This window comes from Ptychodera flava, chromosome 7 (genome assembly GCF_041260155.1).
Source record: "Ptychodera flava strain L36383 chromosome 7, AS_Pfla_20210202, whole genome shotgun sequence".
Taxonomy (NCBI): domain Eukaryota; kingdom Metazoa; phylum Hemichordata; class Enteropneusta; family Ptychoderidae; genus Ptychodera; species Ptychodera flava.
Genome location: NC_091934.1, coordinates 21,822,829 through 21,835,442, shown reverse-complemented (window position 1 = coordinate 21,835,442; position 12,614 = coordinate 21,822,829). Strand labels below are relative to the sequence as shown.

The window sequence follows — 12,614 nt, the reverse complement described above, 5'->3', positions numbered from 1 at the left end:
GCTGTCATCGTTTGTTTGTTTATGAATACATGCATCGAATAATTAACTTCATAGGTGAAACATGAAGATATTTGTTTGTTAGAACATGCGGTTAGAAATAAGGCAATAAGTAAAACATGAGCATGCATATTAAAAACTAAAACAGCAAGCACACTGGAGTTACATTGGGTAAAACAATGGTAAATGTCCTTATAGTGTTTTTTATGACAGCTACATTACGTTTGAATCAACAACAACAACAACAACACAATGGTTATATTCTTTTTACATTCATCTATTCTCTTTCTTAAATGGCAGGGATTGAACGACTGACTTTCAAAAAAGTGATTAAAATCATGATAAGCAAAATTAAAATGACCCTCATTCAAATGTTATAACTTTATTGCCAAATGCAAATGTCGTTATGCTTTATTTCATACGTGGGATTGTATTAGCTTAAAAGTCTCATTTAGTGACCATATTTGTAAACAAACAAACAAAAAAAGAACAATTTCCATAAACATTTAACTCCACGCTGGGTGATGCTCTGGGTAGATCAAATTTTGTGAATAATGTGAAAATTTCACAAAATCTGATCTAGCCAGAGTGGAGTCAAATGTTTTTTAAATTGTTCTTTGTTTGTTTGTTTGTTTACAAGCATAGTCAATAAATGATACTTTAAAAAGTTTCTAATACAATCCCACACATGAAATAAAACATACCCCTCTTTTGTCATAAGGAGTAGGCTATTAAAGGACTCATGTGCGTCCGCCACTCACTATCCATCCACAGTTGCGAGTGGAGTGATACGTACCGGCCGCCGCGTACTATGCATATAATCACAGTCGCTCGAGAGTTATTCAGCTCTGGGACTATTCGCCCCATAGACGAGTATACAGAAGCGAGAAATACCCCAAGTCTGGAAACAAAATGGCTATAAAAACCACGCCATGTCACATTCCGTGTCCGATTTCACTGTGAAAATTAGCAAGTTCATCTATCATGCAACCGTCGATCGTTCCCTACCATTCTAAAAATTCATACCTGATACTTTATCTGATTCAAAAACGCTCGTTTCGTGTGATTTTCGGCCGAATTCGACGGACAACTCACCAAAACCTGGGGGTGAGCAACATTCCGGTCACCTCTTGGGTACCTCCACTTTACTGACGTTGGCGCAGCCTACCCATGAGGGATGACTGGAATGTTGCTCACGCTTATGTTTTGGCCAGGTGTCTCTTGAACTCGGCCGAAAATCACAGGAAATGAGCATTCTGTAAGCAGATGAAGTATCAGGTATGAATTTTCGTGTGATTTTCGGCCGAGTTCAGAAGACACGTCGCCAAAACATAAGGCATGAACCCCGGGCATGAACAACCTTCCAGTCACCCCTCATGGGTACGCGGCGTTAACGTCAGTAAAGTGGAGGTGCCCAACGTCCACTGTGAGGTGACCGGAATGTTGCTCACGCTTATGTTTTAGCGACGTGTCCGTCGAATTCGGCCGAAAATCACACGAAACGAGCGTTTGTGAAGTAAATCAAGTACCAGGTATGAATTTTGAGAATGATAGGGAACGGTCGACGGTTACATGATAGATGAACTTGCTACTTTTCACGGTAAAATCGAACATCAAAGTTGACATGGTGGCAAAATCCCTATACGAAATAGCCATTCTGTTTCCAGACTTGGGGTATTTCTCGCTTCTGTATTTAAACTCGTCTATGGGGCGAATAGTCCCAGAGCTGAATAACTCTCGAGCGACTGTGATATAATAATAGTACGCGGCGGCCGGTACGTATCACTCCACTCGCAACTGTGTATCCATCCCACCTCCCACCCCCCTCTTCGTGAGTATACACTGTAGCCTGAACTTGCAAAAGTAAAACCTCGTTTGAATGTCACACACCCCTACCAAACTCGGGTAGGGGCGATACCGTAGGCCGGGCCCATAAGAGCCGTGGCCGTGTCGAAATGAACTCACAACTGTTGACATCATAGTCATGTGAGCCTATGTCATCAGATGTCAGAGTTCAATATAGGTTTGGACTTTCCACAGGCATACAGTCATGTGACCCATGTGAGGATTAATCTCCGATCCCATAACTCACTCTGGCACTGACAAAGTAGTTCCACAATTAGTGTATTCTCTAAGACAGTCGTTTCATTAGTCTACCATTTCGATAATACTTTGATTGCAGGTTTTTTTTTACTTTTAACCTTTTACCAAATTGTGAGCTCCAATCGGGCCTATTGAATTTCATTCACGCTGGCGGAATGATACACAAGCAAAACATAAACAAATACGTCACGCACAAATAGAACGTTCCGCCATTACTAGTCTTCGCGATCAAGACTCTTGCCTGAAAAAACTATCAGCGTGTCTGTAGTGTACACACAAAGCCCCTCGAGTTGTGTTTTAATTTTATTGAAATTTAATCAAACATGAAGTGGGAATATAAGGAAGAACATCCGTTCGAGAAGCGAAGACAAGAAGGTGAAAAAATCCGCAAGAAGTACCCCGACAGAGTTCCCGTAAGTAAAGTGCAACGCATTTGACATTGTTGAAGATGATTGAAAAATGGCGACCCAGTGTTTTGATTACGACAACACACGGAAATGATCCACATTTAAGCTTTAGTTTCCGACCTACGAATATGTGAACACTATTTCTGTTACCAACTTCTTGATGCATCCAAATGCGGTCCAGTTCGCTCGACATTTTGGATAATTTATTACGTCACGAAATTTATATTCGCGTAACATCGCATTTGCAAATAAACACTGCGTCAGTGTGTGCAGTAACACATCTCTAGCTCTGCCTCTGCACCTCCATGGTCACACTGAACATGGGTAATTATGGTGATGCAATGGTAGGGCTTCCGCAAAGCTGTGTCCGATCCACAGACAGTTATTTAATAATAATATGGCAAGTTGACCTCCCAGTCCAAGTTTTGAGCCCTTGAGAAATATTGTAGTTGCGTGTTCATGAATTAATTTAAATTTTACCGTGGAGAAGAGTTCACCGTTTTGAAGTGATTTAAAAATAAATATTTCAATCTTTGCAGTTTGTTAAAGAGATAAAAATTCTGTATATTATAATAATATCTATAGATGTATAACGCTAACAGTTGGTATCACAACTAAAATGTTTGGCTTCTCTGCGTTTTATGATTGTCTTTCACCCTATTGTTAGTGTTACACTGTACTAATAGGTATACCATGGACAAAATCCTATGTTTGCACGTTTATGTTGTTACAATCTCTTCTAGCATGTGTTAGACTTATCGAACTTGACCTTCAAACGCGTTTTCTTCTGTTTGGTTTTTTTTATAGTTACCAACACCATAACTTGGCTAAAACAAACCAAATCAAACCGGTTTCGTTTTTACCTCTCATTGCTATTGTATGCAAATGTATTGATGTACATGTATACACAGGCTTTTGGTACAATGTTAATTGTAAAATATGGTAATATTTGTTGTTGTCACAGATTAGTGTATGATGAACAATTAAAGTAGGTCAGCCACAGTTTTCACAAAATTGAAATTAAAAATAATAACAATGAGATATTTTTCTCAATTTCAGTAAATTCTTGCTTGATGTTGAGTTTACAGTTTCTGTATTTGCAAAGAGGCATTGATAAATTTTTGCTGCTAAAAATTACAAGAGGTGTAAAAATAAAATCCACACATTAACTTCTAGAATGAGAAATAACACGCCAAGAAATAATTCAAGTTGTAGTTTAAACGGCTGATTCCATGTGATGAATAAAATCCTGTATTAAAATTTGCAATATTTGTCTTGCAAAAGTTCTGTTTAAAATTTACCCAGCTGGTTTTGACAAGTTGCATTATTGATGTTTATCATAATATCAACGAGTCCAATGAATTCTGTTTATATCATCTTATTTTCTGTGAGCATTATCAAGAATTCTGAAATCTGTAAAAACATTTTCTGATCCTGATAGTGACAGGTCTTTCTCACATTTCGTATCGTCAGTGCTATTTGGTATAAAAATGAAAATAGATGTTTGAGGCCCATGATTGATAAAATCTCTGTCACTGAAACTCCTGTTGGCCTCCCTTGAATGGCGGATGATGATTGCAGCTTCTGGCACAATGTGTGGTGAATTGTTACTCTTTTTTACATATTTTTATCAAATACGCTAAGTAAAGTTATTGAACACCATTGTGATTTGACCAGTTTGTAAATTGTATGTGGAATTACTGTCAATTCAAGATGTATAACCATTGTAGAAATCATGTGTATACTGTACTCTGTACCTGTGTGTACAGCATCAGAGGCTAAATGCAGCATCATGATACTGACAACACACCTTTTTCTCTCTCTGTATTGCTTTATTGAATGTCTTGATATGTACCTTCTCAATCATTGCCTGTCTGGTGCTATCATGCTGCCCAAACCCCAACCGAATGCCACAAAAAATCACATTTAAACATATTGCAGCATACTTTCATGCATGGACAAATAAAGAAAAGGGCACTCCAAGTTATTGTCCTAGCTATCAGAACTGAGTAATTGCCAAGTACATCCTGCTTACTAATCAGCTTGGGTGATTCACCCTTAACAACAATGGCCGTCAAGTCCCTTAGAGATCACCTGATCATGAATATTTCCATAGCACACTGTGCACTTTGGTAGAAGAAGGGTGTTTCATCATATTTCGTGACTTCTATGAATGGAGTAGACGCTGGTACAGTTTGTTTGTAAAGGACAGTACACACTACCTATGAAAATACATTTATGACATGCCATTCTTTTAGACTATTTGTTTGTTGAATATTAGTTTCATTTGTGTCCTCAATCTTCAAAGACTGGGGCGTATCAATCGATCTAAGGACAGGTTCTTCATAATTTAAATAAGATCATAAATCAAGTGATACAGTGCTGTAGGCTGCCATGTACATGCGAATAAAAAACAAAGCAAACTGACCAAAGTACATTCATTCTGTGAGTGAGTCCTTACAAGCGTAATATCAAACATGGACTGTGTACTTGTATCTGAGTAGCCATGTCCAGCCCTTTACACTGGACAAAACCAGATGAATACCAGCCCTTTGAGTGCTGTAATTTTTCCCAGCAAAATTTTAATGCAACCTTTTTAACAATTCTAATGAATTTTTCCATAATGTTATTGATAATGTTGGACCACATGTACAGTACATTGCAATTTATTAGCTGCGATTTGTCATCAAAATTTGGCAAAAATATGATAAAAATTGACATCAGCTCTCAAAGGCTTAAATTCAAATATTGTAGTCTTCCAATAAAATACCAAAGGTCAACTTCTCATTTGGCGTTTTCCATTTCATGAAGACGCCAGATACTCATTACAACAAAGTGTACTGTGTAGATTGTTGAGTTGATAAGGAACATCATTTACATTATATGTATGCAAATTATAGTTGTATTGCTACTGTCACCATGTATAATGTAATTTCTCAATTATCATTTGTTTTCCCCAAAGGTAATTGTTGAAAAGGCAGCTAAAGCAAGAATTGCAGATCTCGATAAGAAAAAATACTTGGTACCGTCAGATCTTACAGGTAGGTGTGAAAACCCAGTTATTAATTCATGAAGAATTCTTAGAAATTGCTTCTGTTGCAAAAAAGGATTTTAAAATTGTTCATCAGTTACAATGATTGAACTCAGTGAATATGTATTACCGGAAGGGTTTAGCACCTTTCATACTTTTGCTAGTGTTGAATGTGTGTGTGTCACTCAGGAGTGTATATAATGTTGATATTTTGTGCGATGAGGATCAAAAACAGTTCCAAGCCCTCGATGTATGTGGAGTATGTGAATGGCAGCGGCCCCTAAAAGAGATTCAATAGAGAAATAATGAAAATTATCAATCATGAAAGACACTTATCGGCTGACTGTGTGTTTGAAGGAAAATCTCATAAAAGCTGTGATAGAATATGAATTGAACACTGGTGTCCTCCAGGGTATGTTATTTTAATGTCAAAACAGGACTATATTTCATGATGTTATGAAATGAGACCAGTCCTGGTGTACACTTGTGATGATTTGTAGATACATATGATATTGCCAGGGAAGGGATCAAGCATCTTGACAGCTCCTGTAACATTCTATTCTACTGTCTTTGATAAAAATATGATGTTGGAGGAAAACTTAGACAAGTCTGATGAATTTTGTGTCTAAAAAATAGAGAAAAATTACTGTGTTGAGAGGAAGGAGAATGTGGGGTTGATAGTCTCATTAATCACCATGGCAACATTCTATAAGTGTCAACTTGTAAATATGATATCAAATTCAATTATTGAAAATGGTGAAAAATGAAAATGCATATTTTAAGAAAAGCTTGTCAGTTTTAGACCTTGAATGCAGATCCTTACCAAGATGATGGCACTTCTGAGCACAGAGCTTGACAGAATATGGTGTTAATCTCATTAACACTCATTGCTTAATCTTTCTATTTTTCACCAAGATGAATAGCAAACTGTGTATTCCTGTCATAAGATAGTATGACATGTATCAGGTTGTGCTGGGCATACCTAATACCACAGTCTTTGTAAATCACCACCATGATTTGCAATGCAGTGATGGAGAGTTTGCGTTCAAGCTATAATGTTATTGCTCTACCCTGCCTAGGGTTTCTCTACATCTGCAGCAATAAAATTAATTCTGTTCTCTCCCCGCGATTGTTTCACCTAGCTCAATGGGAGTAAACATCACCATCAATGTTAATAACAAACTTGTAAATTTTGAATCTGTATAGTGAAATCTTAGTAATTGACTAATATAAATGTGTCTCAGATACATGCTATTACAAATCTTGATAGCGAAAGGAGCATCTACTATTATTCTATGATTTTGGACTTTCATGGCAATCATCAGGGTTTTGAGGTTAATAGACATTCTAACCATAGTAAATTTAAGCCAGAAACTATCTGAAGATTGCAGTTAATTTATTCAAATCTTCCACTTGCTGTATACAGTATGTAAAAACAGATTTGCCCACTTAAATGGCCATCATAGCTGTGATTTATTTAGGACACCTGTGGTAATGTACTGATGTCACAGTGGAACCACACCTGAGCACTGGAACTGATGATGTCATTAGAATTAGTCCAGTGCACTTGAACTGATGACTGTGATGTCATTGTTGTCACTGTAGTAGCACACTTGAATTGATGATGTCATTGGGCCAAATTGATGATGTTATCAGATCTGTGCTTTTGAAATTGATGATGTCATGAAATTCCAAACTCACATGTCCCAGCTGGCATTTTTCAACACAGCGACAAATCTTAGGCTGTTTTGTCTCACTCAAAAGACATTTCTGTTACTACCCCAAATGTATAGATTGTGGAACAAAGATTGTTACCATCACAACAAAACGTTCCTGCTTTCCCAATATGTACATGCTGTTGCTGGGGGCTTTCTGCATGGCAAGGTCAAAGGACTGATCAAATGTTTTGTCTCTTATAAAGGGTTTACTGTTCATGTTTTGAATATTAGAGTCTGCTTCTCTCTGGATTAAGCAATGAGTAGCTGAACAGTTGATGTTCCTTCTGATACAAAGTCAACTTTACCAACTTACTTCTGAAGTTTACCAGAGTTGACTCTTTTCCTGTCAGTCAGTATAACTTCCAATCTGCCAAGTCAGTTAAAATTTGTGTTGAGCCAAAACCACATGTTTTTTCATCGGCATGGCTTGGTTTGTTACAGTAGCTTTAATTCATGAAAATCATGTTTCCAGTATCTGTGTTTTCAGGGGCCTTGTATGGGATATGTTGTGCTTCACTACAGTGTAGTTTTAATCTTCTTGAACCGATTATGACATATGAATTTCACAGGATAATGGTTAATCGTTCCTCTTTTGAGATCTATTTTGAAATGTAGTCTAATGTTTTACAAACTTCAACCCTTGTCTTGCCAGGTTTGTATGTCACCATCAAGCTGGGCATTAAAGGTCCCAGATGTTGCATTTTAACAAAAACTTGAATATTTTTAGGTCCCTGAATACCTAGACACTGTAAATTTGATTTTGACCGACCAAACCTGCAATAACATACCACATCAAATGGGAGAAAATATGTATAGATTTGGCTCAGTATCACTTGTTACTGGCCAGGTAGATAGGGAAGTGATACTGTCTAACAGGATTAGGGTTAAATAACGACTGGAATGCAAGTGGATGCAAATTTTTGCAGTGGAACACAACATGATAATGATTGCAATTTTTACCTGAAGGAGACTTTATCATGCAATGTGTAGACTGACAACTTGGTACATGCAATATTACACCGTTTGTACTAATTATATTAACAACGACGTATTGTGTTTTGTATCTTACAGTTGGACAGTTTTACTTCCTCATCAGGAAACGTATTCAGCTGAGACCAGAAGATGCCCTGTTTTTCTTTGTAAACAATGTAATTCCTCCAACCAGTGCAACAATGGGACAGTTATATCAGGTAGGGAGTTTTACTTCTGATTTGTAACACCCACCCTTTCACACATCTCCAGAACTAGAATTATGCACAAGCTGTCTCCGCAAGAAAATTTGGGACTCAAATTTTCAAAATGACATGGAAAATGTTATCGGAAAAAACAGGGTGCATGTTTCTGTATGTGAAACCTGTATAGTTCAGTTCAGTGCTACTTTAAACCCTTATACTGCCAAGTTACTATATCATCATCGGGTCACGTTGGTCGTGTGTTAAAACCAGTTAGGCGTTAAATGTCTTGTATGTTGCAACGACTTGAACGTTTGATACCCCCAAAAACAGAGACACTGTTGAAAACGATTTTGACCAACTAAACCTACTGTAACATACCATGCCACGTGGGTGAAATTATGTGTAGTTTTAGCTCAGTGCCCATTTCCACTGATTTAGCAGATGGGGAAGTGATACTGACTGGCAGGATTACGGATGCATTGTCAACCAGTTTTGATTTTGACCTTTGTAATTGAATCGATGCCATACCTGGAGACACAATAATGCAATTGTCAAATTTTAAAGTACCTGTGGACTTTAATTTATTGGATGAAAATTTCTTCTAACTTCGACATACATGTTGTAGTATAGTGCCAACCATATGACCCTGCATGAACTCGTCTCCTGTCAGATTTTATCGATTCGTGTGTTCAAACAAACAAACAATATGCCTTGCAAAATGGTATGGCTGTTACTATGGGCAACTGAATATAACCCTGACAGGTGCAAGATCTTTGTAATTTGTAAGCTCTGCTGTGAACCATGGGGAGCTTCTTGAAAAGGGGACTGGTCTGTTGATACGTGTCTGTTTGACCAACATTTTGGATAATATGAACAGTTTCATACACTGTTTACACATCATAGCTGAAATACCCACTTGATGAAGCTATTGATAAAGATATTTAACTACTGTCAAGTACCCCTGCTTTTCTGTCAGATGATAATTCCTAAATCCATGGAGACTTTTCTGGATATTACTTATTAGCATGATTGGTTGTCCAAATTACCACCGATAGAATATACACCCAGTAGGAAATATTGTAGAGTACAGCACAACTTACGTGTGTGCTGTACACCACAATCATTGTCTGTAAGGAATTTTTGGAATGGAGTTATTTCAACAAGAAGAAAAGTGAATAATGCTTCATGATTTTCATGGGTTTTTACACCAAATCTCTTCTAATGTCTTAACGGAGATTCATGTGCAGGGGCTTGAACAATCACCATTGTTAAACAGAGACTCTGTGTGGATATAAAGTAACCATTTCGTGGTCAATCACTAAGATGATGTCTTTCACTACCAGGTCCTGTATTTAAGGTAGTTCGCGCCTTGAAAATGAAAGAGTTAAACTTATGCCCAAACTTTTCTCAAAGAATCTTTAAATCATTCTCTTTCAAATCAAGAATGGGGATCACCATGCAAATTTTGGCACTAGCGAAACAAATTACCACAAATTAACCGATATTTGAAATTCAAAAATGGCTGCCATCCCTGTGTTAACTCTGCAGAGAAAAATTAAATTTTGGATTTTCGAAAAACTAAGATGGTGAAAACGTGTCTTACATCAAGAGCTTTAAAATGAGGCACCACATTTGGTATATCAGAAATGAATTTTAAAAGTTAGCGAGTCAAAACATCTGTCCCCGAGGCGCATTCTACCTTAACAAATATAAGGCACATATCAGATCAGCCGATGTCTCTTCCACTGTTTCACTGTTGTAAAAAGACTTTATGGAGATGTTTTGTAAATTCTGTAAATTATAAATTGTTTATTGTCATACATAGCCTGCAAGCCTCATGTAACAAATACTCACTTTATTACTTTTCTTTTATTCTCTGCCTAGGAACACCACGAGGAAGACTTCTTTCTATACATTGCGTACAGTGATGAAAGCGTGTACGGTGCATAGATGTAAGCTTTTGCCATCGTCTGTCGCAAGTTACCCAAAACATTGAATTTACACAGCAAGGCACTACGATGTCAGCCACCAAGAAAAATACGTGTTTCCGTCATGTGGCCATGGCTTTGAAGCATTGTATATAATACATGTGTTCAATTTAAACAGGGACAATAAAGCAAAATAATATTAGAAATTTATCATTTTTGGGTTTTTTTTGAGGCGGGATTCATCTCACTGAAGTAAATTTACATTTCATCATAAAATCGAAATTTATTTTCACTTCAGGTTTAGATAACCGAAACTAAAAATAGAGTGGCAAGGTTATTTTTAACTGCATCGCAAAAATTGTATTTATTGAAAAATTTTGAATCGACATATATGCATAGCCTTGTTCATGTAGCCCTTTCTCAAAATGTTCATCCCTGTAATCTTTTGTTGATAAGTCCAGTCACACTATGAGCACTATTGAACAGAACAAACCATGGTGATGAAAGAGGGGTGACAGCTCCCCTGTGTCTGGATCTTGAGAGCATGTTTACGAGGTGAATTCTCAAATCCTTAACACCAACTTTTACAAACGATTTTTGCGCAAGTGTCCTGCATCTTTTATATAGAACAAATTCAAGACTTCTGTCCAATTTTTCCGTTCAAAAATACTGCATGTATTTTGATTTTGCATGAACCAAAACTGATTCTGACATGATTTTCAGATTACCATCAAATAGTCCGCTTACATGGAGGAAACCTTCAATAACTGAAAAAAATACTGTCGACAATTTATGTATGTGACACCACAGAAAAGCATGAACATTTTCAATATTCCAATTAGACTAAATATACATTTACCACAGATTTGATATTCCATAAGTTAATCTTTATGTTGTAACACAAATTTTGATCTGAGTAGCATTATAGGTTTAGTACTTGTTATTGTAGATATAATTTTTCTTTGCCTTTTCTTGAATGGCCGGTTTCACAGCCCATTGTAATTTTGGTATTTTTTTGTGTCATAGCTTTTTGAATTGCCCACTTTTTTGGCATGAAAGATTACAAGATTAATATTTAATGATCACATTTCACTGACTTAAGGGGTTACCTGATGTGTTTCAATCTCATTGGCTGTGCATGCTCTGAAATATCAATATGAGCCAGACTCCCTAGCTTCAGCATGAAAATATATTGTGAATGTTTTTAAAATTCTACAATGTGCATTGAAGAAAATACCTGCTTCAGATGTTCAACTTTTTGAAGGTGACATAGCCTTCATGCAATGCCATGGTACGTTTTGATTCATAACGACTCATTATGCTTTGAAAATAAAAAAAAGATTGTTCAGTAATTTGGCCCTTTCACTGACAAAATCACCAAAATGTGTGGACCTTGAAAAGTTGCTCTCTGATGCATAACAGGTGAGGCGAGACTTGATATGCAAATCTGTGTGCATCACAGTGAATGTGCTGGTAAACGTTATGTATTGACTGTGCATGTGAGTATTATCCTGTATAATCATTTGATTTATTGACAAAACAAAGAATAAAAACATAAAAAACTGAACACACTGTGTCATTCATTGCTTAAGAAAAATTCAAACCATGACCCCAATATTGAAGTGGTTATGAGGAAACATGACCAATTAGGATGTTCCCGTGTCCAGTAGAACTGAGCTCCAACTAATCCCTACTTGCCATTTATTTCAGACACACACAATCAAATATTCACCATCCATTAATATCTTGATGTCGCGCACACACTGAAAACAAATGATCAGAAAACAAATGATTTCAAAAGAAAACGCTTTCTGCAGGTGAAGTCAGTATTTTTCACCAAGGGACAACTGCTTGTATTCAGACAACATAACCTGTTTATACCCCTTTGGGTACCATGTCATTTTTGTTACCCTAATAAGACGTCCTTGTAACTTGTTCAGATTTTTGCCCAATTTCGATAAAAATTGAAGCCAATTAAATGTTATGTCCATTTGTCCTAAAATTATCCAAAAAAACTTTCCGTACACAAAGTAATTTAGTAAGTGTTGCTCTAAAATTTTGATGGGAAGAATTCAAGCTCTCAAGGTGTTCATGGTGACTGCGTACCTTATGACTGTGGATAAAGTGTTGCAGGTGTCAGCGTTTGGTGTTTAAAGAGTCTATCAAGGTGTGGGAAGACTTAAAGTGTCATGTTTTTGACCTTGCGAGATCCTGTCAACAATTTTATGTGGTTCACACTCCACTGATTGCCCTGG

At 36.9% G+C, this 12,614-nt stretch overlaps 1 protein-coding gene across 1 annotated transcript; it reads left to right on the top strand.

Moving 5' to 3' along the window:
- Nucleotides 1-2,060: 2,060 nt before the first annotated feature.
- On the top strand, nt 2,061-11,926 carry LOC139137012 (gamma-aminobutyric acid receptor-associated protein). The gene is made up of 4 exons (XM_070704917.1): nt 2,061-2,513; nt 5,470-5,548; nt 8,328-8,446; nt 10,316-11,926. Exons 1-4 carry the CDS (start codon nt 2,424-2,426, stop codon nt 10,379-10,381), a joined length of 354 nt encoding a protein of 117 aa, XP_070561018.1. The 5' UTR covers nt 2,061-2,423; the 3' UTR covers nt 10,382-11,926.
- The last annotated feature ends 688 nt before the right edge of the window (nt 11,927-12,614 follow it).